This window comes from Elephas maximus, chromosome 11 (genome assembly GCF_024166365.1).
Source record: "Elephas maximus indicus isolate mEleMax1 chromosome 11, mEleMax1 primary haplotype, whole genome shotgun sequence".
Lineage (NCBI taxonomy): Eukaryota > Metazoa > Chordata > Mammalia > Proboscidea > Elephantidae > Elephas > Elephas maximus.
In genome coordinates, this window is record NC_064829.1 from 106,331,711 (window position 1) to 106,359,095 (window position 27,385).

General features: G+C 40.2%; 2 protein-coding genes across 2 annotated transcripts; both read right to left on the reverse strand.

Annotated features, from left to right (window-relative positions):
• Nucleotides 1-6,066: 6,066 nt before the first annotated feature.
• LOC126086278 (zinc finger protein 234-like) lies at nucleotides 6,067-13,234 on the reverse strand (the record flags this gene model as incomplete). Its single annotated transcript, XM_049902433.1, is given in 2 exon segments — nucleotides 6,067-11,181; nucleotides 12,484-13,234. Coding segments are annotated over 2 exon segments (762 nt in total), but the record flags the coding sequence as incomplete, so codon positions are not given.
• On the reverse strand, nucleotides 13,221-27,053 carry ZNF223 (zinc finger protein 223). Its single transcript, XM_049902434.1, is given in 5 exon segments — nucleotides 13,221-14,108; nucleotides 14,110-14,285; nucleotides 25,179-25,249; nucleotides 26,911-26,962; nucleotides 27,020-27,053. Coding segments are annotated over 5 exon segments (1,194 nt in total). The 3' UTR covers nucleotides 13,221-13,247.
• Between the last annotated feature and the right edge of the window lie 332 nt (nucleotides 27,054-27,385).

Below are 27,385 nucleotides of genomic sequence, written 5' to 3' on the forward strand. Positions count from 1 at the left end.
TACATAGGTGGGTGGGTTTTGCAGCCAGGCTATGGGCACCCAAAGGACTGGGAGGCCCCAGTTTTCTTGGACCCTGTCTTGGGTGGCTAGGTGGTGTGGGTGAAGCCAGTCCTCAGGCCCCTGATGTGGGTAGGTAAGGACCCTACTTAATGGACAGAGCGGTATCAAATGTGATGAACCTGCCACTCCACAACATAGCTGATATAGTTGAAGTTAGCCTTCAGGTATATACCCTGGTGTACTGTGCTAATGAGGGCCTACACTGTTGAAGTGGGCCCACACAGGTCTGTGCAGGGGTGAAAGGCATTCAAAGCCCATGGACCCCTTATGCCTGTGCCTAGGCAAAGGAACTGTGCCTGCCCTAAGTTCGTGGCTTAGGGGAGCTGGCAGGTAATTTTTTTTGTTTGTTAATCTGTTCCCTCTCCAAAGCTAGGAGAATGGCTGAGGGCTTGTGATGGGCCCTATTTTTGACCCAGGGGATGCAGCAATCTCTGAAGCCAGCCTGGGACTTGATTCAGAGCAGGGAGGGGGCAGGTAAACAGGAGAGAGGTTCTTCCTAAAGGGTTTTTTGATCTGTGGGGTAGGTTATATGTATATACTTATCTTTTGCAGATTGAGTGCTGCTTTTCACTGGTTCTGGAGGGTTGAGCAGACTCTCCATTGCTAGGCCTCTCCTGATGTGGAAAATGTGTTCCAACGCCACTTCTTGCCTCACCGTGCACTGCCAATCTGGCCTGCAGGTTGCTAGTTCCTGCCGGGTCAGTTCTGGCAACTCCTCATTGCTTCTGAACCGTCTCAACTTCACCTTTGATGTTCAGGGCCCCTAGATTGTCATATATAATTGATTCACTTTTTTGGGGGGGGGGTCTTTGTTGTAAGAGTACCTACAGGAAGCGTCTGACTGCTCCACCATCTTGATCTACACATTGTTAATGCAGATATCCTTAAGTATTGCAAAGGATTGATATCCTGTTCTTAAGCTTGTGTCTCACAGGAAGAACAGTCTTCCACAGAGAAATATCTCAAGTCTCCTGACTTCTCTGACCACAGCCTGCCACTTGACGATCTAGTCTACTGGAAGAGTTTCAGCTCCAAAACCTTGAACATCCACTGGAAAGGATCATTTTAGGTGTTACCAACCAACCAGTGGATAGCCCAACTCAGTGGCATCGCTCCACGGATACACACAAGCAAACTTAAACGTGTACTTCCCCATCCTTGGATAGTACACCAGAAGTGATCTCAAAATTCAAGTATGCTGAGGTTGACCAGAAGACGACGATTGTGGAGGTAGACAGCTATCCCAAACATCATGGAAGACTTCATGCATATTGCTGAATTTTGTGGACTTTGCCTAGTAGTTGTACCTATGCCATTGGCCTTATTATATACCTATATTCATTTTCATGGTAGTTTTAGTCATCATTAAAGTCCTTTTAAGCCTTAATTCCAAACAATTTCTTCTAACACTAGGAGAGAAAATGCATTTCTTAAATCTGTAGCTAGTGTCAGCAGTTCGAATGATTGTTGGATTAGTCACCCCCCTCCATGACCTTCGCATGAAAATTCAGATCCATTAACATCTACAATATTAAATTACAGTCTTATACCTAATGCTACTATTAACTTCAACCTTACATTTAAACAAGCCATATGTGTTAGACTGTGGCTTCCCCCTGGATTATTGGCACAACCTCAGGTACCATGCTTTAATCTAATCCAAACTGTAGAAGGAATACAGAATTCTCTAGGGCAAAAGAAACCTTTCCCTGTTATAGTTGCCAAAATGAATTTCCAGTCTAACAGGCAGATCCCCCTAGATGCCTTATGAATTTATCAGTACAGGCAACAAGACTACAAGATTGCCTAAAGGGAAATAAAAGATTTATGCAACTTGTCTCCTCTGTATATTAGAGTCTGCAACCCACTTAGGATGGGATGATTGTTCAAACCCCCTTAGGATGGGACAATTCTATAAGAGAAAATTAGCTTGAGCAAGCCAATCAAACCATTCCCTTCACACACAATTTCATCTGAAGTAACATGATCTGTGCTCCTTATGGATATGTATTTTCATGTGGAGGTTCAAATTATCCCACAATAAAGGAACCGAGCCCAGGTGACGAACCTCATACCTGGGCATTACCCTGCATAAACAGCTGGAACATGATGGGTCAATATGCACCTTAAGTCTTTAGGAGTTCCTTTAGATGTTCACTCCTATAATGAAAGTATACACTGCACTAGTGATTTAAAGATCCTCTTTGGGAATAAAAGAGACTTTATGCCACAACATAATCCAATAGTCAAAAAACCTGGTATTCCTCCAAGCACTTCTACTCAACTATGATATTCCTCTGCTTCAAAAATCTATTCACAATTTATCTGCTACAATGACTGAAGTTGCTGATGATATTGCAGAAGGAATGTCAGCCCAATAGAAATTGTTAGATTAATAATAGCTTACTTTTAATTCTAGCCCAACAAGGTAGAGTTGGTGCCACTGCTAAAACTTCCTGCTGCACCTGGATAAATACTACAGATGAAGTAGAATGAGGTATTAGAAAAATCTGCCAGAAGACTACTTGGCTACACTCTGTACCACCTATGCCTGATTCTCCATTTTTAGATATCTTTAGTTGGTTACCCACTGGCATTAGTTCTTGGTTGCACTCTATACTACAAACCAGGTTAATCATTTTCATTGCTATAATTATTGTTGTAGGTCTTACTAAATGTTGTTTAAAATGCCAAACACTTGTAATCAAAATGTAGTGCCCCTTGCTAGGCATAGGGTTATGTATCTTGAAGAAAACTTAGCTCTTATAGATTGACCTCACACTTTGTTAGCCCTTTTGGATGATAAGTTGTTCCTCCAAATGTGGCCTTTCTCCACACATGCCCCAACTAGAGGGTCACAGAAACAGTGTGTCTGAGCTATGGCATGGCGAAAAGGTTGATAAGAGACCCAGCTTATATAAAGATCTATCCAACAAGAAATCCATGCAGAAGAAAACACTCTTAAAATGGTGACTCAGAAAAATCTATGGAGATTCATAATCAAAATAGAGAAGTGTGAAAGAGCACTCTTAAAACTGAGGTGCTTGACATATCTAAAATGGCTGACATAGGTCTGACGGCTCCTGCTTCTGCTTTTTAGAGTACACGGCCCATGCCCACACTCTTGACCGAGATTACTTCCTCTGCAACATTCTGAGGTGACTGCTTCAAAGCAAGGATGGGGAGACTTCGTTTCATGTACTTTGGACTTGTTATTAGAAGGGATAAGTCCTTGGAGAAGGACTTCATGCTTGGTAAAGTTGAGGGTCAGCAAAAAAGAGGAATATCCTCAAAGAGATGGATTGTCCATATACCTGCAACAATGGGCTCAAACATCAACAATTGTGAGGATGGCACAAGACTGGGTAGTGTTTTGTTCTGTTGTACATAGGGTCACTAGGAGCCAGAACCATTCGATGGACCAAACAAGTGGAACATATTCATACGTAATAAGCCTTTGGTTCCACCCAGATGTATTACCAAAATAAATATATATTCAGTAAATGTATGAATAAGAAAAAAATCAGTAAACTTATCTTTAAAATCCTATTCCTTTAAATCTACTTCCAGTACCAAAATCTGTAGCAGTCAAGTGTTCGATCAGAGAAAGAAAACCAGTAGGGTAACTATATTAAGAGGTTTACTGCAAGGAACTGGCCTACGTGATTGTGGAGGTTGCTCAAAATCTACAGGGCAGGTGATGAAGGCCAAGTTACAACTCTCCAGCCTGAGCTGAAGCTCTGTCCACAAACAGTATTTCTGCATCTGCAAGAAGTATCAAAATAATCTATTTGTACAAATATGGTATATGCTGTACACCTTTCCTTCTGGGAGGCTGAAATTTTGGTACATTTTAGGTAGAAAATGCCTACATAACCACTCCCCAATAAAAACCTTGGGCAATGTGTCTTCCTAGTTGCCATCTTATGTTGCCACATACCAGCGCTAAAGGAACTTAATGTCATGTGTTCCAAGTTTTAAGTTTATGACTGATTTCAACATCACTCCACCTGCTTTTTCCCGTTACTCATTAATTTTGTATCTTTTCACTGCAATAAATCATAGGCATGGATAAAACTGTATACTGAGTCTTGTGAGTACTGACAGTGAACCAGAGATCCTGGATGTGACCTTAGGAACCCTGGACACATCATGCATAGAGACAGCATTGACCTTATTAAGTACCTAGAATCCTGTTAAAGTATGGACCAGAAAATCAATCATGCAAACTTGTATCCCTCCTAGATATACTTTGGTGAGTATTGAATTCTCCCTCCAAATATGTACTGGAATCCTATCCCTTGTATCTGTAAATATGACCATTTGTTAATGAGATTATACCAACGTACAGTAGGTTGTAAACCTAAGTGCTTCTGAGTTACAGAAAGACAGCAAAATAGACAAATACATATAAGGAGAAAAATATGCCAAGGAATTAATGGAACAATCAACAAGGACAATGTCCTGAAGCCAAACCTTAAATTTGGAACTTTTGCCTCCAGAAATGTGAGAAAATATTTTGTTCTTCAGAAACAGCCACTTGTGGTATTTCTCTTACAGCAGCATTAGGTAACCAAGATAGTATAAGCCCTTTAACCAAATACAGTTAAAATATACCATGGAATGGTATCCAAACTTGTTCTCTGTCCTTACTGGTTCCACTCTGAGGGTCCACTACTGTCATGATATACTACCTCTCTATACATACCTTTTCTACAGGAATCTTTATTGCATTTTTTCTTGTACTTCAACATAGATGCAACTACTTTGCTCTTCTTTTCAGGGTTTTCCTCTCCTTGTTAACACAGAATATTTGCTTTTTAAAAATTGGAGTCCTATTCATTGTGATTTTATATGCCATAAGGTAACAGCATATTATTAGTCCTAACTATAAGGGATTAGGAAACCCTGGTGGTGTAGTGGTTACGACTGCTAACCAAAAGGTCGGCAGTTTGAATCCACCAGACACTCCTTGGAAACCCTATGGGGCAGTTCGACCCTGTCCTCGTAGGGTCACTATGAGTTGCAATCAACTTGACGACAATGGGTTTGGTTTTTTTTTTTTTTTATTATTAACTTTTATTGAGCTTCAAGTGAACGTTTACAAATCAAGTCAGAATGTCACATATAAGTTTATATACACCTTACTCCATACTCCCACTTGCGCTCCCCCTAATGAGTCAGCCCTTCCAGTCTCTCCTTTCGTGACCATTTTGCCAGCTTCCAACTCTATCTTCCCATCCCCCCTCCAGACAGGAGATGCCAACACAGTCTCCAGTGACCACTTGATATAATTAGCTCACTCTTCATCAGCATCTCTCACCTACCCACTGTCCAGTCCCTTTCATGTCTGATGAGTTGTCTTCGGGAATGGTTCCTGTCCTGTGCTAACAGAAGGTTTGGGGACCATGACCGCCGGGATTCCTCTAGTCTCAGTCAGACCATTAAGTATGGTCTTTTTGTGTGAATTTGGGGTCTGCATCCCACTGATCTCCTGCTCCCTCAGGGATTCTCTGTTGTGCTCCCTGTCAAGGCAGTCATCGATTGTGGCCAGGAACCAACTAGTTCTTCTGGCCTCAGGATGAGGTAGGTCTCTAGTTCATGTGGCCCTGTCTCTTGGGCTCTTAGTTATCGTGTGACCTTGATGTTCCTCATTCTCCTTTGCTCCAGGTTGGTTGAGACCAATTGATGCATCTTAGATGGCCGCTTGTTAGCATTTAAGACCCCAGATGCCACTTTTCAAAGTGGGATGCAGAATGTTTGCATAACAGAATTATTTTGCCAATTGACTTAGAAGTCCCCTTGAACCATGGTCCCCAAACCCCCGCCCTTGCTCCGCTGACCTTTGAAGCATTCATTTTATCCCAGAAACTTCTTTGCTTTTGGCCCAGTCCAGTTGAGCTGACCTTCCATGTATTGAGTATTGTCCTTCCCTTCACCTAAAGCAGTTCTTATCTACTAATTAATCAGTAAAAAACCCTCTCCCACCCTCCCTCCCTCCCCCCCTCGTAACCACAAAAGTATGTGGTCTTATACACTATTTATAATAGTGGTCTTATACACTATTTGTCCTTTCGCCTCTGACTAATTTCGCTCAGCATAATGCCTTCCAGGTTCCTCCATGTTATGAAATGTTTCACAGATTCGTCACTGTTCTTTATCGATGCGTAGTATTCCATTGTGTGAATATACCACAATTTACCCATTCATCCGCTGATGGACACCTTGGTTGCTTCCAGCTTTTTGCTACTGTAAACAGAGCTGCAATAAACATGGGTGTGCATACGTTAGTGTGAAGGCTCTTATTTCTCTAGGGTATATTCCGAGGAGTGGGATTTCTGGGTTGTATGGTAGTTCTATTTCTAACTGTTTAAGATAACGCCAGATAGATTTCCAAAGTGGTTGTACCATTTTACATTCCCACCAGCAGTGTATGAGAGTTCCAATCTCTCCACAGCCTCTCCAACATTTATTATTTTGTTTTTTGGATTAATGCCAGCCTTGTTGGAGTGAGATGGAATCTCATCGTGGTTTTAATTTGCATTTCTCTAATGGCTAATGATCAAGAGCATTTTCTCATGTATCTGTTAGCTGCCTGAATATCTTCTTTAGTGAGGTGTGTGTTCATATCCTTTGCCCACTTCTTGATTGGGTTGTTTGTCTTTTTTGGTTGAGTTTTGACAGAATCATATAGATTTTAGAGATCAGGCGCTGGTCGGAGATGTCATAGCTGAAAATTCTTTCCCAGTCTGTAGGTGGTCTTTTTACTCTTTTGGTGAAGTCTTTAGATGAGCATAGGTGTTTGATTTTTAGGAGCTCCCAGTTATCTGGTTTCTCTTCGTCATTTTTGGTAATGTTTTGTATTCTGTTTATGCCTTGTATTAGGGCTCCTAAGGTTGTCCCTATTTTTTCTTCCATGATCTTTATCGTTTTAGTGTTTATGTTTAGGTCTTTGATCCACCTGGAGTTAGTTTTTGTGCATGGTGTGAGGTATGGGTCCTGTTTCATTCTTTTGCAAATGGATATCCAGTTATGCCAGCACCATTTGTTAAAAAGACTATCTTTTCCCCAATTAACTGACACTGGGCCTTTGTCAAATATCAGCTGCTCATATGTGGATGGATTTATATCTGGGTTCTCAATTCTGTTCCACTGGTCTATGTGTCTGTTGTACCAGTACCAGGCTGTTTTGACTACTGTGGCTGTATAACAGGTTCTGAAATCAGGTAGAGTGAGGCCTCCCACTTTCTTCTTTTCAGTAATGCTTTGCTTATCTGAGGCTTCTTTCCCTTCCATATGAAGTTGGTGATTTGTTTCTCTATCACATTAAAAAATGACATTGAATTTGGATCGGAAGTGCATCGTATGCATAGACGGCTTTTGGTAGAATAGACATTTTTACTAAGTCTTCCTATCCATGAGCAAGGTATGTTTTTCCACTTAAGTATGTCCTTTTTAATTTCTTGTAGTAGTGCTTTGTAGTTTTCTTTGTATAGGTCTTTTACATCTTTGGTAAGATTTATTCCTAAGTATTTTATCTTCTTGGGGGCTACTGTGAATGGTATTGATTTGGTTATTTCCTCTTCGATGTTCTTTTTGTTGATGTAGAGGAATCCAAGTGATTTTTGTATGTTTATCTTATAAGCTGAGACTCTGCCAAACTCTTCTATTAGTTTCAGTAGTTTTCTGGAGGATTCCGTAGGGTTTTCTGTGTATAAGATCCTGTCATCTGCAAATAGAGATCATTTTACTTCCTCCTTGCCAATCCGGATACCCTTTATTTCTTTGTCTAGCCTAATTGCTCTGGCTAGGACTTCTAGCACATGTTGAATAAGAGCGGTGATAAAGGGCATCCTTGTCTGGTTCCCGTTCTCAAGGGAAATGCTTTCAGGCTCTCAACGTTTACATTGATGTTGGCTGTTGGCTTTGTATAGATGCCCTTTATTATGTTGAGGAATTTTCCTTCAATTCCTATTTTGGTTAGAGTTCTTATCATAAATGGGTGTTGGACTTTGTCAAATGCCTTTTCTGCATCAATTGATAAGATCATGTGGTTTTTGTCTTTTGTTTTATTTATGTGGTGGATTACATTAATGGCTTTTCTAATATTAAACCAGCCTTGCATACCTGGTATAAATCCCACTTGGTCGTGGTGAATTATTTTTTTGATATGTTGTTGAATTCTATTGGCTAGAATTTTGTTGAGGATTTTTGCATCTATGTTCATGAGGGATATAGGTCTGTAATTTTCTTTTTTTGTGATGTCTTTACCTGGTTTTGGTATCAGGAAGATGGTGGCTTCATAGAATGAGTTAGGTAGTATTCTGTCATTTTCTATGCTTTGAAATACCTTTAGTAGTAGTGGTGTTAACTCTTCTCTGAAAGTTTGGTAGAACTCTGCAGTATAGCCATCCGGGCCTGGGCTTTTTTTTTGTTGGGAGTTTTTTGATTACCATTTCAATCTCTTTTTATGTCATGGGTCTATTTAGTTGTTCTACTTCTGATTGTGTTAGTTTAGGTAGGTAGTGTTTTTCCAGGAATTCATTCATTTCTTCTAGGTTTGCAAATTTGTTAGAGTACAATTTTTCATAATAATCTGAATATGATTCTTTTAATTTCAGTTGGGTCTGTTGTGATGTGGCCCTTCTCGTTTCTTATTCGAGTTGTTTCCTTTCCTGTATTTCTTTAGTCAGTCTAGCCAATGGTTTATCAATTTTGTGAATTTTTTTAAAGAACCAGCTTTTGGCTTTGTTAATTCTTTCAATTGTTTTTCTGTTCTCTAATTCATTTAGTTCAGCTCTAATTTTTATTATTTGTTTTCTTCTGGTGCCTGATGGATTCTTTGTTGCTCACTTTCTATTTGTTCAAGTTGTAGGGACAGTTCTCTGATTTTGCCTCTTTCTTCTTTTTGTATGTGTGCATTTATCGATATAAATTGGCCTCTGAGCACTGCTTTTGCTGTGTCCCAGAGGTTTTGATAGGAAGTATTTTCATTCTCGTTGCATTCTATGAATTTCCTTATTCCCTCCTTTATGTCTTCTATAACCCAGTCTTTTTTCAGGAGGGTATTGTTTAGTTTCCAAGTATTTGATTTCTTTTCCCTAATTTTTCCGTTATTGATTTCCACTTTTATGGCCTTGTGGTCTGAGAAGATGCTTTGTAATATTTCGATGTTTTGGATTCTGCAAAGGTTTGTTTCATGACCTAGTATGTGGTCTATTCTAGAGAATGTTCCACGTGCACTAGAAAAAAAAGTATACTTTGCAGCAGTTGGGTGGAGAGTTCTATATAAGTCAATGAAGTCAAGTTGGTTCATTGTTGTAATTAGGTCTTCTGTGTCCCTATTGAGCTTCTTACTGGATGTCCTGTTCTTCTCTGAAAGTGGTGTGTTGAAGTCTCCTAATATAATTGTGGAGGTGTCTATCTCACTTTTCAGTTCTGTTAAAATTTGATTTATGTATCTTTCAGCCCTGTCATTGGATGCATAAATATTTAATATGGTTGTATCTTCCTGGTCAATTGTCCCTTTTATCATTATGTAGTGTCCTTCTTTATCCTTTGTGGTGGATTTAACTTTAACGTCTGTTTTGTCAGAAATTAATATTGCTACTCCTCTTCTTTTTTGCTTATTGTTTGCTTATTTTTTTCCATCCTTTGAGTTTTAGTTTGTGTCTCTAAGTCTAAGGTGTGTCTCTTGTAGGCAGCATATAGACTGATCGTGTTTCTTTATCCAGTCTGAGATTGTCTCTTTATTGGTGCATTTAGTCCATTCAGCGTAATTATAGGTAAGTGTTTAGTGTTGTCATTTTGATGCCTTTTTATGTGTGTTGTTGACAATTTCATTTCTCCACTTTTTTGTGCTGAGATGTTTTTCTTTGTAAATTGTGAGATCCTCATTTTCATAGTATTTGACTTTGTTTGCTGAGTCGTTACGTTTTTCTTGGTTTTTATTTTGAGTTATGGAGTTGTTATATCTCTTTGTGGTTACCTTAATATTTACCCCTATTTTTCTAAGCAAAAACCTAACTCGTATTGTCCTATATCGCCTTGTATCCCTCTCCATATGGCAGTTCTGTGCCACCTGTATTTAGTCCCTCTTTTTGATTATTGTGATCTTTTACATATTGACTTCAATGATTCCCTGTTTTGAGCTTTTTTTTTTTTAATAATCTTAATTTGTTTTTGTGATTTCCCTATTTGAGTTGATATCAGGATGTTCTGTTCTGTGACCTTGTGTTGTGCTGGTATCTGATATTATTGGTTTTCTGACCAATTTCCTTTAGTTATTTCTTGTAGCTTTGGTTTGGTTTTTGCAAATTCTCTAAGCTTATTTATCTGTAAATATCTTAATTTCACCTTCATATTTCAGAGAGAGTTTTGCTGGATATATGATCCTGGGATGGCAGTTTTTCTCCTTCAGTGCTCTGTATATGTCATCCCATTGCCTTCTTGCCTGCATGGTTTCTGTTGAGTAGTCTAAACTTATTCTTATTGATTCTCCCTTGAAGGAGACCTTTCTTTTATCCCTGGCTGCTTTTAAAATTTTCTCTTTATCTTTGGTTTTGGCAAGTTTGATGAGCATCTTGGGATAGATATCCTTTCGTCTTTCATGATGTCAGGAACGTTTTCTGTAGCAGATCTTCAACTATTCTGTTTTCTCTGTCCTCTCTCCCTGTTCTGGGACTCCAATCACATGCAAGTTATCCTTCTTGATAGAGTCCCACATGCTTCTTAGGGTTTCTTCATTTTTTTAAATTCTTTTATCTGATTTTTTTTCAGCTATGTTGGTGTTAATTCCCTGGTCCTCCGGATTTCCCACTCTGCATTCTAACTGCTTGAGTCTGCTCCTCTGACTTCCTATGGCGTTGTCTAATTCTGTAATTTTATTGTTAATCTTTTGGATTTCTGCATGCTGTCTCTCTATGGATTCTTGCAACTTATTAATTTTTCCACTATGTTCTTGAATAATCTTTTTGAGTTCTTCAACTGTTTTATCAGTGTTTTCCTTGGCTTTTTCTGCAGTTTGTGGGTTTGGTTTTTTTAAGGGATTATTATCAGTACTTTTTCAAATTCTACTGTACGTGGTTTACTGTTTTGGGAATATTGATGTTCACTGAAAAACTGAAACATATTTTATGGAATTAAAAAACAGAAAAATCACCAAAAAAGCTCCATCCTAGAGAAAATCACTAAGGATGAGTACCCCCTTAAAAATTACCTTATGCGTGCACACGCTTACCCAAAGATTTGATTATACTATGAATGATGCAATCTGTGATTTTAAAGAAGCAATGTTCTTTATCTGTAATTATGTCTTTGCCATCATTTAAATGGCTTCATGATTACAAAAACATAACAAAACTCAAATTCCTGTAGATGAACACTCATTTTCACTTGAAGAAAGTTCAGTGACATGATTTCCAGATCAAAGAGAAGCCCATTATACACCTTCATATATACTCCTTTTGAAAAAACTGTGCATTACTGCGAAAGCATGACACTCATGTCCAGATAATGAACATGTTTGATAAAATTATCAAACTCTCACCAGGTTTTTTTTTTTTGGTACTTATTTCATGGTGTGAAGAAACAATATGGGGTATAAAACTTGACAGTATTACACGTCCTTAATGTATGGCATAGTCTCTGCCTCAGAAGTTTTAGGTAAAAAAAAAAAAAAAGGCTTATCAATTGATCAGTTGGAAGAAAACATTATCAGACCTGGATGAAAATGCAAATAGTCAGGTATCAATGACCAATTAAACACTGACTAAAAAAAAACTGTCATCGGTAATGCATGAAGTGAATTACTTTATATGCCCTTCTAGCCATGGTCTTGTAACTTCCACAAAATGATTGTGTGGGACTGTACAAATAAGAGGAGGCCTTGTGGCACAGTGGTTAAAACAGGCTACTGCTAGCCAAAAGGTGGTTTGAGTCCACCAGCCACTCCTCAGGAGAAGGATGTGTCAGTCTGTTTCTGTAAAGATTACAGCCTTGGAAACCCTACATGGTCACTATGGTCAGAATCAACTCGACGGCAGTGGGTTTGGTGGCTTGGTGCAAATAAGGTGCTTGTGGCATACCAAGGGGATTGGACAGTTTTGTTAATGCAAATCAGGTGCATGGAACCCTTGCAAGGGGGTGAGACCATGCAAATAAAGTGCATGACACACTTGTGGGGGTGGAACCATGCAGATAAGTTGCATGACACCCTTATAGGAGATTGGCCAGCCTTGCCAAATCTCACACTAACCAAGGTTTCTCCCCAGTGTGATCTCTGGTGAGACTGTAGTTGTGAAGATCGACTAAAGACTTTACCACACACATCACACGTGTATGGTTTCTCTCCAGTGTGGATGTGCTCATGATGTTGAAGACTTGAAGCCTGACTGAAGTACTTACCACATTTCCCACACTTACATGGTTTCTGTCCTGTGTGGACCCTCTGATGTATGTTAAGATTCTCGCTCCACTTGAAGCCCTTCCCACACTCTTCACATTTGTATGGCTTTTCTTCATTATGGACCTGTTGATGGGCTTGAAGGCGTGAATTCTGACAAAAGGTCTTCCCACACTGTTCACATCTGAATGTTTTTTCTCCACTGTGGACTCTTTGATGGGTCAAAAGGTGTGCAGCCTGCCTGAAGCCTTTCCCACATTCCTCAGAATTATAAGATTTCTCTCCTGTGTGGATTCTATGATGAGTTTGAAGATACGATCTACTAATAAAATACTTCCCACATGCTTCACATTTGAATGGTTTTTATCTGCTGTGGACTCTGTGATGGGTCAGAAGTTGTGAAGCAACCCTGAAGCCCTTCCCACACTCTTCACAATTGTAGGATTTCTCTCCTGTGTGGATTCTGTGATGAGTTTGAAGATTTGATCTACTACTGAAGGACTTCTCACACTCTTCATATTTGAATGGTTTTTCCCCACTGTGGGCTCTCTGATGGGTCAAAAGATGTGCAGCCTGCCTGAAGCCCTTCCCACATTCCTCACAATTATAGGGTTTCTCTCCTGTGTGGATTCTATGATGAGTCTGAAGGTTTGATCTAGTCCTGAAGTACTTCCCACACTCTTCACATTTGAATGGTTTCTCACCAGTATGAATCACCTGGTGAACTTGAAGTCTTGAACTCCAATTGAAGTCTTGCCCACACTCTTCTTCTTATAAGGTTTCTCTACATTGTAGATCTTCTGATGGATTTAAGACATAAACTCTGACTGAAACCCTTCTCACAGGCATCACATTTGTAGGACTTTTCTCCAGTGTGGACTGCCTGATGGGAATGCAAAGTTGAACTGTAAATGAAGCATTTTCCACACGTGTCATATAGGTATGGTTTCTCTCCAGTGTGAACTCTCTGATGGGCCTGAAATCACAAAGGATAAATGAAGCTCTTACCACATTCCTCGAACTTATAAGGTTTTTCTCCTGTGGGAACCTTCTGATGGATATAAAGATATGAGTTACAAATAAAGTCTGTCCCATATTCCTCATATTTATAGGGTTTCTCACCCTTATGGATGATCCAATGAGTATTAAGTACTGCTTTATGAGGAAAGTACTTACCACATGTATCACATTTGAATGTTTTCTCCCTAGTGTGGATTCGCTGATGTTCCTGAAAACGCAAAAGATAAATAAAAGCCCTCCCACATTCCTCACAATCATATGGTTTTGCTCCAGTGTGGCCTCTGCAATGAACATTAACTGTTGCTCTATGCCTGAAGCGTTTTCCACATTCTTTGTGTTTCTGCAGTTTCTCCACAGTATGGATATTCAGATGACTTTGCAGATGTGAATTCTGACTAAATTCCTTACCACACTCATCCCACTTACAGCAGTTCTTTCCTATATGAACTCTCGGATGATTACTAAGGCCTGAGACATAATGGAAGCTTTTTCCACACTTGCTACATGCGAGAGACTTCTCTTGTGAGTGTAATCGCTGTTGAAGATCAAAGCTGGGGATGTCACTGGAGGTTTTTGTACATTCATTACACTGGTGAGGTGTCTCTCCTCTGTGAGTTATTAGATGGTCCTCCTGCGACAAGAAAGGGTGAATCACCTTGTTTGTAGAACTGGGGCTTATTTATCATGGAATCTTGACACCCAGTTAAGTCACTTGCAATTTGTTGCCAGATACACAAGCTGGAAAGCTCCTTGTGCGCTTCTGCTTGTGGAACAGTCTCCACCCCCCTTGGCTTCTTGCCTCCTATAAGGAGAGAGAATTCAGAGAGACAGTTGCCATAAAGATTGGTTAAGAGTTTTCAAGAGTTCACACTTAGATAGGGGATGAGACATTACTAAGCCCCCAAGGTCAGCTGATCTTTTATACTGCATATCATGTTTTCCAGTTTACATACCATCAAAGTCAAGAGTAAAAGCTCTGGGCTCCAACTCACTAAGTATTAATAAGACCCATTAACCAAAAAAACCAAACCCAGTGCTGTCGCATCGCTTCTGACTCATAACGACCCTACAGGACAGAGTAGAACTGCCCCATAGAGTTTCCAAGGAGCACCTGGCAGATTCGAACTGCTGACCCTTTGGTTAGCAGCCGTAGCACTTAACTACTACGCCATCAGGGTTTCCACAAGACCCATTAGACAACACCAAATCAACTACAATGTAGAAATCAAAGCCTTAATTTAAAAAAATTGGTAACATTACACAAATTGTTAACCTGTTGCTATTTCTATTAAATTTCAGTTAGCGTAGAATCTTGGATAGTAAATTATGTAGTTAGAAAAAGCATGCTGAAAATAATAATGAATCAACAAGATGTATATGTTGTGTATATTTTCACTACATTAAAATTTTAAAAATGAATATATAAGAGCATGAAAGAAAAGGAATAACACAATCAAAAGTATGCATACTTTCAGATTATTTTTCAGTAATCTTCTCAATTAACAGATGACTTTGGTGGCTCAGTGGTTAAGCGCTTGGCTGCTAACAGAAAGGTCAGAGCTGCTCTGCAAAAGAAAGATGTGAAAATTTGCTCCTGTAAAGATTTAGAGCCCTGGGAAACCTATGAAGCAATTCTGCTCTTTTATATTGGATCACTATGATTCAGAATCAATTCAACAGCAATGGGTTTTTGAAGGAAATTTTTACAGAGGAGAATGTCACTTTTCTGCCTATAGGAACAGTCAATAAAAAGCTGCCTAGGAGGGGACAGGAAAGGTGGTAATAGAGAACCCAAGGTCAAGAAGGGAGAGAGCTGACGTGTCGTGCGGTTGATAATCAATGTCCTAACACAATATGTGTACTAATTGTTTAATGAGAAGCTAGATTGTTCTGTAAACCTTCATCTGAAGTACAATAAAAAAAAAAGAAGCTGCCTAGTTTGTTCTAGCAGACATTTAATCAGATTGTGTAAACTGTATCTTGGGTTATTTTCTTAGTTACCTAGTGCTACTATAACAGAAATATAAGTGGATGGCTTTAACAAAAAAATACTAGTCTTTCAGAGTCTAGGAGGCCAGAAGTTTGAATTCAGGGCACCAGCTCTAGGGGAAGGCTTTCTCTGTCTATTGATTCTGGCAGGAGGTCCTTGTAATAAATCTTCCCCTGGTCTAAGAGATTCTCAGTGCAGGGATCCTGGGTCCAAAGAATACACTCCGCTCCTGGTGCTTCTTTCTTGGTGGCATACAGTCCCTCTTTGCTCTATTCTCTCATTTGTATTTCAAAGGAGATTGACTCAAGATACAACCTAATCCTGTAGACTGAGTCCTGCCCTGTTAACATAACTGCCTCTAATCTTGCCTCATTAACATTATAGAGGTTAGGGTTTACAACATATAAGAAAATCACATTAGATCACAAAATGGTAGACAGCCACACAATACTGGGAATCATGGCCTACTTACATGGATGGTTCCTTACTTCTCTGAGGTCTCTGCTCAAATGTCCGTCTATCAATGAGTTCAAGGTAAAATAATAAATCTTGTCCACAGCCAGTTCACCTCTGGCAATTTCCATCCCCCTTGACTCTGTATCCTACACAGTACTTATTATACTTATTATTATATGACATACTCTCTAGATCATTTTTGTTAATTGTATGTCTTTCTGACTATGATGCAATATCAATAAGGACAAGCATTTACACTATTTCCTGCTTTATAACCGTGTCCAGAAGACTGCAAGGCACATGGTAGGAGCTCAACAAGTGCATGTTGAATGAATAGGTAAATCCCTGTTTGACATTTCTGTGAACATTTCAGTCAAGTCACAGAAACAAAAAAAGCTTTCCAAGTAAACTGTGTAAAGAGGAAAGGAACAGGAAGCTGCAGTTTTGCTTGGAAACTGAAGGCTGTTCCAGAGACAGGGTCCACCAAGAGTGATACTGCTGAGGTACAAATTAAAGGTAGCAAAACTCACTTCAGTGAAGAGAAACTGTGAGCCTATGTACAGGATCCTTCCGAGACTCTTGGGCTGTCCCTTTGAAAACAGAGTTTTGAAAATCTGTGGATATAATCAAACTGACCATTCACAATAGGTTTTCAAATTGAAGACTACAGCCCATTTATGAGCTGTGAAATAAATTTAAAAGCTTGTAATGAGCATCGGGGGGAAAAAAAAAAAGAAAAACAGAACAGAAAACATCAGAGCATAATCTGCAGCAAAAAAAAAAAAAAAAAGTCATTCCAAGAAATGCTTTATGAAGTCTTATATAAATCTACACAAACATGGAATGTTTCCACCGGTTATATAATAAAAGATGCCTTTCTGACTATAGCTTAATTCTCAAAAATGTGGAATAGTTTGGTTCAGGAAGTTATTAAGTCCTTAATTAAGCAAAATATTGAAATGGAATTTGGGACGATCAGAAATATAGGCATCACTCAGCTGTGTGACTCATGTTACTCTCATCCAAAAACAGCTCCCTCTAGTACAAGGAAGGGGAAGTCCAGGGATAGTGATGAGGATGCAGACTTTGGAAAAGCGAATGGGCAGCAGCTGTGAAATCTTTCAAGAAAAATTAAGCTGGCCTGGTCATTGTCTAAGACCTCAGGAAAGATTTTTTTTTTCTTCTTGGAGGGCCTGTCTCAGAAGTAGACATCAGAATCCTCATACAAAAATCCAGTATATCGTTCTAGAAATGAATATGCTCCCCTATGGAAGGCTCCAGGAAAGCCATAGGGAAAGCGTATTACTCAGCACATTCACAACCACAATGCTTAAGTGTTTTCCTAGGATGTGAGTCGAGTGTGCGCACGCGCGCACACACACACACACTCACCACAAGGGTACCTAAGAAAGCAGAACATGGCTAGGTGTTCATCAGAAGGCATAAAATGTTCTGCAACAGCCTCATTCACTCTGGTTTGTGTGTCACCGATCAGCTATCTCCATGAATCAGGAAGACAGGTCCCTCTGTACGTTAGCTCGATTTATCAAGTCAACAAATATATACAGATACCTGCCATATATGAGGACAATTCTAGGCCCTGAAGGAACAGCAATAAACAAAACAGACAAAAATCTTTCACTCTTGAAGATGACATTCTAGCTGGAGTGACAGGTGATAAGCAGATAAACGAAAGATAGCTGTGAAAAATAAGGGCAAGAAGAGTAAACAGAGGGTGGTATTTTAAACAGGGCGGACAGACAAGCCTTCTTTTATACTAAAACAGAGCAGAGACCTGAATGACATAAGCAAGGAGTTCAGGAAGCTTTCAGGTGAAGAAATATTCCAGGCAGAGAGAGAGAAAGTAAAGGAGGCTGAGGCAGAGGTGTCCAGTAGGCAGAATAATGGCACCACAGAGATTTCCAAATCCTAACTTCTAAAACTGAGAGTATGTTAGGATGCATAGCAAAGGGAAGTTAAGGTAGCATAGGGAATTTAAGTTGCTCATCAGCTAACCTTAAAATAGGAAGACCATTAGACAATATCTCGTGCCCTCAATGTATTCAAATGGGTCCTTAAAAGTGGAAGAGTTAGGACAAGCTTCTGGCCTAAGCAATTGAGTAGAGCATGCTGACATTCACTGAGATAGGTGATACAGGAGTGGCAGCAGGTTTTTGGCGGGGAGATGAGTCCTGTATTCAACTTGTTTGATTTGAGGCCCTGGCAGAAAATCTAAGCGTCCGTTACATATTTGGGCATGTAGGTCTGAAGTTGGAGGACTGATTTGGTCTAAAGATATAAAAACCATCTTTACCATGTGCCCTTGTTACTGCATCAAACTGGGACCCTCTTCCTTATACTGTAGGGAATGTTCAGTGTTAGTGTTTTAGTTTTAGTATTTTGGGTAGAAGAGATACGAAAGCTTGCTGCATCAGGAATAGTTTACCAGTCAAGGCTAGTGGCGTTCCAGTGGAGAATGATTCCCGCTATAATCACAGGACAGCCCCCACAACAAAGAATTATCCAGCCCAAACTGTCAGCAGTGCCAAGGTTGAGAAACACTGATTTAAACTGAAAACAAAGTTATCATTAAACGTGTTATTAAATGTTGGAAAAAAAAAAAGTGGAAGAGTTAGGCAGGACAGTTAGAGGAAAACATGATCACAGAAGGATGGTCAGAGTGACGCAACGTTCCTGGCTTTGCAATTAAGAGGATGGAAGACACAAGCCAAGGAAAAGATAAGAAAATGGATTTTCCCTACATCCTCAGAAAAGAAAGCAGCCCAACTGACATCTTGATTTTACCACAGTTTAAGATCCATGTTGGACTTCTAACCTACAGGACTGTAAGATACATCCACTCCTCACTTGCAGACATGGTTAAGTTCGAAAGAGATGGTCGTCATGCAAAATCGATGTTATGCAAAAATGGAGGATGACCTCATCAAATTACAAAATGGAGGATAAGTACATCATTACATAACTGCCAAATTATATCATTACGTACCGCCTAATTACATGATTATGTAAGTACTGGAATCATAGCCAAACTACTGGAAATCATAGCCCATCCAAGTTGACACATAACCTTAACCATCACAGCCAGTGCTACTCTCACCTCACACCTCAGTGTTCATTACTGCAGGATGTATATCATTAATGTGCAGAATAGTTGGATAGTACATTTTTTATTATTGTCGTAAATGCAAAAGGTCATACTCCATGAACCTCTGTAAGAAATATAAGAAACCACCAAGTGTTTTAAGGAGAGCAAAGACTTACTTTGACTTACATTTCCCATAGATCACTTAGGTGGCTACGTGGCAAACAGAATTTAGAAGGGAAAGGGTGCAAGTAGGGCAATCAGTACATAGGAAGTTGTGATAATCCAGGAGAGAGGTTTGGCCATTTGGATCAGGGTAATGGCAACAAGTGAGGCAGAAAATAAAACAAATGGAAAAACATCAGCAAGGATTACCAGTGGCTGGTTCTAATCTAAATTCCCTTCTCTTTGGGTTGCTGTCTTCATCAGTGAAAGCCTTCTTCCTTCTTTCTAAGTGCCATATAGGAGCCCTGGTGGTGCAGTGTTTAAATACGGAGTTGCTATCCCAAAGGTTGGTGGTTTGAACCCACTAGCTGCTTCGTGGAAGAAAGATGTGGCAGTCTGCTTCCATAAAGATTACATCCTTGGAAAGCCTATGGGGCACTTCTACTCTGTCGTATAGGATTGCTAGGAATCGAAATTGACTCGATGGGAACAGGTGTGGTTTTGGTTGGTAGTGCCATATATCACGTCTAAAGGGTTGGAGGCATGGGAACATTAAAAGTCACCTTATGAAAATGAACACCCTACTGGTACAATTTACTGGAAATTTGCGTTCTGATTGCAAGCTCATAAAGTAAACATTTTTTTTTTCCCAACATTTCTGTAAGATGACACGCCGGAAGAAATGACATTTATTTCAATACCCAGGTACACATGCATAAACATGTATTAGTAATACATAGTTTGACCTACTCCTAAACCAAAGTCTACTTTCATTAAACCTTCTACTGGCTCCATAATCAATACCCATGGATGCAGTGGTCAAGAAATCAAAAGACACATCGTATTAGGCAAATCTGCTGCAAACGACCTCTTTAAATGTTGAAAAACAAAGATGTCACCTTGAAGACTAAGGTGCGCCTGACCCAAGCCATGGTATTTTCAAATGCATCATATGCATGTGAAAGCTAGACAATTAATAATGAAGACTGAATAAGAACTGACACCTTTGAATTGTGGTGTTAGCGAAGAATATTGAATATACCGTGGACTGCCAAAAGAACAAACAAATCTGTCTTGGAAGAAGTACAACCAGAATGCTCCTTAGAAGCAAGGATGGCAAGACTACATCTTACATATTTTGGACATGTTGTCAGGAGGGATCAGTCCCCGGAGAAGGACCTCATGCTTGGTAAAGTACAGGGTCAGCAGGAAAGAGGAAGAGCCTCAACAAGGTGGACACAGTGGCTTCAACAATGGGTTCAAGCATAACAACAATTGTAAGGATGGCACAGGACCAGGCAGTGTTTCATTCTGTGGTACACAGGGTCGCTATGAGTTGGAACCGACTTCATGGCACCTAACAACTGGCTCTCACACCACACATACAATCGGCCAGAGTTTGTGCTGCAATGTGCTCCTTTCTTCCTAATGAACCCTGATATTATGATATATTTTATAAAAAATTGTTGGTAGGAGAGTCAGTTCCCAAAAGTCAGGTGACCATTCCAAGACCATTCAAAACCTTGAAAATCTGAGGAGAAAAAGACCCTCCAGAGAAAGGCTGTCCTCACCCACTGACACCAGGTTCCTAAAGTTCTCAACCATCACATCTTGGTACAGCTTCTTCTGGGCAGGGTCCAGCAGCTCAAGCTCCTCTTCAGGGAAGACCACAGCCACATCCTTGAATGTCATCGATTCGTACAACATCAAGCACAAGCATACCCAATCTCAAAACTCACACGCACTTGAAAAGGTTGGGAGGATAGAGGAAGTTGTTCCAGATTTTGGGGAACATGAGTAAATGTGCAGATTTCCCAGGCTTTCTCCTTCTACCTGCCAGTGCCATGCATGAGTTTTCCTTAGCTTCAAGGACAGTGAGGCAATGAATGAGAGCCCTTATACTTTTACGTGGTGTTCTCAGAGAGTAACCTCTGGAACTCAAAATGTTACATGCTGGGTCACCCACAGATTACTTTTTGATTCATACTGCCAACTGCCTCAGAAAAGATGCTCCATTTATTTTCAACAGAATCTGATAGCACCCACTGTCCTCCAACCAAACACACTGACTCTAGTAGCACTTTTCATGAGTATCTAGCAAACTAATGAGCTTTTGGTATCCTATCTTGGACAGTATGTAGTATGTCCTCTCAACTCTCAAGGCACACACCACATCCATGAATTCCAACATTCAGTGTACTGAGTTGTAGTTACCATTCCTATTCCCATGATCTGCCCCTTACTAGCCAGGTGAACTTGGACAAGTTTTCCTATAGCATTCCATCAACTCGGACATCATCTACTCCTCCTACCCTCAGTGCTTTCTCTCCTGTCTTTGGGTTCCCTAGTTTACTGCAGTGTTTCACAGAACTCATGAACTGTATCCAGGAAATGTCACACTGCTGTAGAGGATGCCAAGTGCAAAATCGATAGGTCAGGCGTAGGCTTCTGTCGACCCATGTGGCTGCAGGGGATGAAAAACCCACACCGTCACCTCAGACCACAAGCTGCTGGCTCACAAGGCTGTTCGAGCTGACAAATGAGGTCAGACAATAGGCTGCCAGCCCACGGAGCTGCAGAAGCCGGGAAATTCCAGAATCAGCAGGTTATACAAAGTTTCCTCTTTGTATAATGGTTCAATGGTTTGTGCAACACAAGCCTCTTTCGAGGATAAACAAGGAAACACACACACACATATATATGTATACACACAGACACACACACATCACTAACAGTGTGTAGCCCAGAATAAGTGCTTAATAAATGATAGCTATTACCATTATTATTATCGTAACTGTTACCTATTTCAAGCCATTTCATGGCTGCATAGTATTCCAAGTGTGAAATCCAGGTGTGAAACAAATAGTCTGGTTGGCATTTGTCCCTGGTTCCGGGGAGGTAGCCTATAAACCCTTGGAATTTCCTTAGTTTCTGGAGCATCTTTGTTATTCCTGATGGTCCCCTGGGACCACACCTGGTAGCTTATGCTAACAAGGTGACTCAGGACTTGGGCTGACCACACCAGAAAGACTACCATGTGATCAGAGGGTTAGAGTTTTGACTCACATGATACCAGCCACACTTCCAGGTTGGGGAGGTGGCTTGAATTTGAGTTTCATCGTGTGGCCTTGATTTAACCTAGCCATGCTTTTTTTGTGACTCACACACAATGACTGAGTGAAAATATGGAACCAGTGATGGTTGTGGTTATATGGCAAGTCGGCTGGGCCATGCTTCCCAGTATTCTATGGTCTTTCTCTGTTTTATGTTATAAATCCTAACCTCTACATGTTAATGAGGAGGATTTCTGTAGGGTATATCTTGAGTCATAGCCTTGCCAGAGGGAGTGACTCAAGTCCTACCTTTACTCAAGTTACGCCCTTCCTTGGGGTGTGGCTTGAATCAAAGGTATACATGTGGATGCCCTAGTGGGACTTTCTCTCCATCTGGATCCTGTGCCTGGTTTGTTACTATTCTTGGGACTTGAGCCACAGGCCTGCTGTCTGACCTGCCGATTCTGGGATTTGCCGGCTTCCACAGCTCCGTGGGCTGGCAGCCTATTGTCTGACCTCATTTGTCAGCTCGAACAGCCTTGTGAGCCAGCAGCTTGTGGTCTGAGGTGACGTTTGGGTTTTTCATCCCCTGCAGCCACATGGGTCGACAGAAGCCTACGCCTGACCTATCGATTTTGCACTTGGCATCCTCTACAGCAGTGAGACATTTCCTGGATACAGTTCATGAGTTCTGTGAAACACTGCAGTGAACTAGGGAACCCAAAGACAGGAGAGAAAGCACTGAGGGTAGGAGGAGTAGATGATGTCAGAGTTGATGGAATGCTATAGAAATCTGGAAAAGTTGTACATTAGCGATATCTTTACCTTCTGCCTCATAGGAACCAGCTTTGTGCTAATCCTTACAAAACTAGTCTATAGAACAAATAGTCCTCAAAAATTACTGCCTCAATAAAAAAACTATGGCACATACACACAATGGAATACTACGCAATGATAAAGTACAATGATGAATCTGTGAAGCATCTCACGACATCGATGAATCTGGAGGGCATTTTGCTGAGTGAAATAAGTCAATCACAAAGGGACAAATATTGTATGAGGTCACTACTATAAAAACTCAGGAAGAGGTTTACAAACAAAAAGAAACAACCTTTGATGGTTACGAGGGAGAGGACAGTGAGGAGGGAAAAACACTAAATAGATGATAGATTAGTGTAACTTTGGTGAAGAGTAACACAGTACACAATACTGGGGAAGCCAGCACAACTTGTATAACACAAGGTCGCTGAAGCTGCACAGACACATCCAAGCTCCCTGAGGGACTGAATTACTTGGTTGAGGGCTGTGGGGACCATGGTCTTAGGGAACATCTACTTCAATTGGCATAACATAGTTTATAAAGAAAATGTTCTACATTCTACTTTGGTGAGTAGTGCCTGGGGTCTTAAAAGCTTGTGAGCGGTCATCTAAGATGACTCCACTGGTCTCATTCCATCTGGAGCAAGGGAAAATGAAGAAAACCAAAGACCCGAGGGAAAGATTAGTCCAAGGGACTAATGGACCACAACTACCACAGCCTCCACCAGACTGAGTCTAGCACAACTAGATGGTACCCAGCTACCACCACCAACTGCTCTGACAGGGATCACAATAGAGGGTCCTGGAAAGAGCTGGAGAAAAATATAAAACAAAATTCTAACTCTCAAAAAAAAAAAAAAAAAGACCAGACTTACTGGGCTGACAGAGACTGGAGAAATCCTGAGAGTATGATCTCCAGACACCATTTTAGCTCAATATTGAAGTCACTCTTGAGGTTCACCCTTCAGCCAAAGATTAGGTAGGCCAATAAAACAAAACAACACTAAATGGGCACACCAGCCCAGGGGCAAGGACAAGAAGGCAGGAGGGGACAGGAAAGCTGGTAAAGGGGAACCCAAGGTCTAGAAGTGGAGAGAGTTGAAATGTCGTGGAGTTCCAACCAATGTAACAAAACAATATGTGTATTGTTTAATGAGAAACTAGTTCTGTAAACCTTCATCTAAAGTACAGTTAAAAAAAAAAAAAAAAGAACCACAGCCTCAGCTACCCTGAGACTAGAAGAACTAGATGGTGCCTGGCTACTATTACTAACCCTTCTGTTCTGGGCCACAATAGATGGACCCTGATAGAATAGGAGAAAAATGTGGAACACAACCTCAAATTCCTTAAAAAAAAAAAGAAAAAACAGACCTAATGCACAGGTTGAGACTGGAGGACTCCCTGAGACTACTGCCCTGAGATACTCTTTGAACCTTGAGCAGAAACTAGCACCTGAGGTCACCTTTTAGCTAAATAACAGATTTGCTCACAAAATAAACAATATTATTCGTGAGTACTGTGCTCCTTTAAAAAAAAAAATCATGTATATGAGACCAAACGATCAATAATTACTTTAAAACAAAGGTGAGAATGTGAAGGGGTAGGGAAACTAGATTAATAGGAACAGAATAACAACAATAGAAATAATGAGATGTTCACTTATGGTGAAGAATGTAACCCATTTCACAGGACAATTCAATTGGAAAATGATGGAATGATTAAAAAACGAATGTTTCACAATGGTAAATGAACAACTGAAAATTTCAAATTATGTGTATACAATGGATATAGTAAGTTATAAAAGTATATGTGGAAAGGAACATGAGGAAATACAAACAGCTAATTAGTAACGGAGTAGTAAAGTGTGAGAACTGTTCATGCCTATTCCTTCTTCTATACTTATGTTTGAGAAGAAGAAAAAAAAGATAAAATAATAGAAAAACTAAAAAATTCAAAGTCAGTCAAAAACATACAAACCAAGCACCTAGCAAACAACAGGTCTGCAAATGTCTGTTGTTTTCTTTGAGGTTCTGAAAAAAAAGGAAAACCAAGCATCCAATCTGCTTAGTGAGAAGGAATTTTAAGAGCGAAAAGGTAAGCCTCACTCACCATGAAAATGCTCATTTTTCTTCCTACTTCTGATGTTGTTCACAGTCCTGAGATACAGAGTCCTGGGAACGCTGAAATAGGGAAGGAGAAAGAAGACATAAAAAGGTGGCTCACCTTCACGAACACCCAGACCCAGTGCCACCTTCATGAACGCATATTGTAAATTAACCCCTTCACCTGAGTGGCTACACCTGCACATGGCCTGATGTGCAGAGCATGATGTGGACACCAGATGTCCCTGACCCCTTTCAGTCCCGTTTCTGTGAACACTCTGCACAGCTACACACAGTGGCCCCCTCACCAGTGTTGCCTTTTGGCCCCCAAGATAGCAACTGTGACTCTGGTAGAATAGTATCTCAAACAATATAACATACTGACTAAGAGTCAGCTCTGGGGTCGATATGTATGTGGGTTCAAATCCTGGTACAGCTTCTTACTAGCTGTATCATCTTGGACAAATTAATCAGAATTCTTTGATCAATTCTGTCACCTGAAAAACAGGAAGTAAAAGAGTCCCCACTAACGAGACTATAGCAAGGTGGAAAACTCTTAGAACTTTATCAGGGTTCTTATTTCTTTGCAGCTATAGAGACCAAAAAAAAAAAACCAAACCCAGCGCCGTCAATTCCGACTCATAGCGACCCTATAGGACAGAGTAGAGCTGCCCCGTACTTTCCAAGGAGCGCCTGGTGGATTCGAACTGCCGACCTTTTGGTTATCAGCCGTAGCACTTAACCACTGTGCCCCCAGGGTTTCCCAGCTATAGAAAAGCACAAGCTACTCTACAGCAGGCAGTTATCCTCAGAGATTTCGTTTCCACCGAAGTAACATGGTCAGAAACATGGAATTCTAACGTGGCTGCTGCCTAGTGAAGGTCCCCAGTGTCCTCTGAAAACTCTGTCAAACGGCTTTTCTGTGTTCCCTAATGCTGTTGCCTTAACAATAATATTTAAATTGGCATAGATAATCATTTTCTGAAAGATGTGAAAACAATTGAGTTTCTGTCATTAAGCAGAAAGGTCCTAAAGAAGCCTATTTATCACCATAAAAAGGTGCAGCACAAATGCCGGGAAATCCTATAGCATCCCTGAATGTTTTCAACTAAGGTTACGCATTTCTTTGATGGAATTAATTGAAACATGGAAAAATAAAACAGATCAACCTGCTTGGAGGAAAAAAAAAAATTAACTTTTTGTTTTTATTAAATACAAGATTCTGGAAAAAAAAAAAAAAGTTTGATGAAGCCGCTTTAGAAAATAGTTTGTCAGTTTCTCAAAAAGTTAAACATGAAATTACCGTACAACCTTGCGATTTCCTGCGTAGGTATCTACCCAGGAGAAGGAAACACACATCTACTTGAAGACTTGTCCGTATGAAGCCTTGCATGTGTATGCACCCCGCAGGGTTTCTGAGGCTGTAAATCTCTGTGGAAGCTGACCGCCACATCCTTCTCCCATGGAGCCACTGGTGGTCTTGAACTGCTGACCTTTCAGTTAGCAGTCAATTGCTTTAACCACTGTGCCACCAGGGCTCCTTAACTGTATTTTCATAGCAGCTTTAATCATAAAAGCCCAAAGCTGAAAACCAGAGTGGGTTCTGAGTCCACACTGATATAAGATTTAAACTTGAAAGAATAAATAAATAGGGGAGAAGAAGTTGGTCTTTACAGTAGAATGCCCAATAATTAACATATCTTCCCCAAATTTATTACCTACAAAAAGTATTACAGTACCTTTTCAGTAGAGAATTTTGACAGGCATGTGAACAAATTGAGATCAGCAATACTGGGAGAAACCCACATCACTGGCCTCTTGACATGTTGCGCTGGAAGGACTCCTCACCGCTTCTGTGGTATCGCTGCCAATACCGCGTCATCTGAACTGAAACACGAAAAATACCAGATAAACCCCAAATGAAGGCCTTTCCTTAAATCGCTCGCCTGTACTTTTCAAAAACAACAAGAACAAAAAAAAAAAACAACAAAGAAAGACTGAAGAATTATTCTAGGTGAAAGGAGAGTACAGAAACATGAGAACTAAAGGTAATGTATACATCAGACCCTGAACTAAGAGGAAAACCTTTATGGAAGACTTATTTTGGGACAAAAGAACAAATTTAAATATGAACTGTGCATTAGGTAACAGTATGTTATCTGTTACTTATTATTATCTAAGAGATAACAGTATTAACTGCTTTTATCTAACATA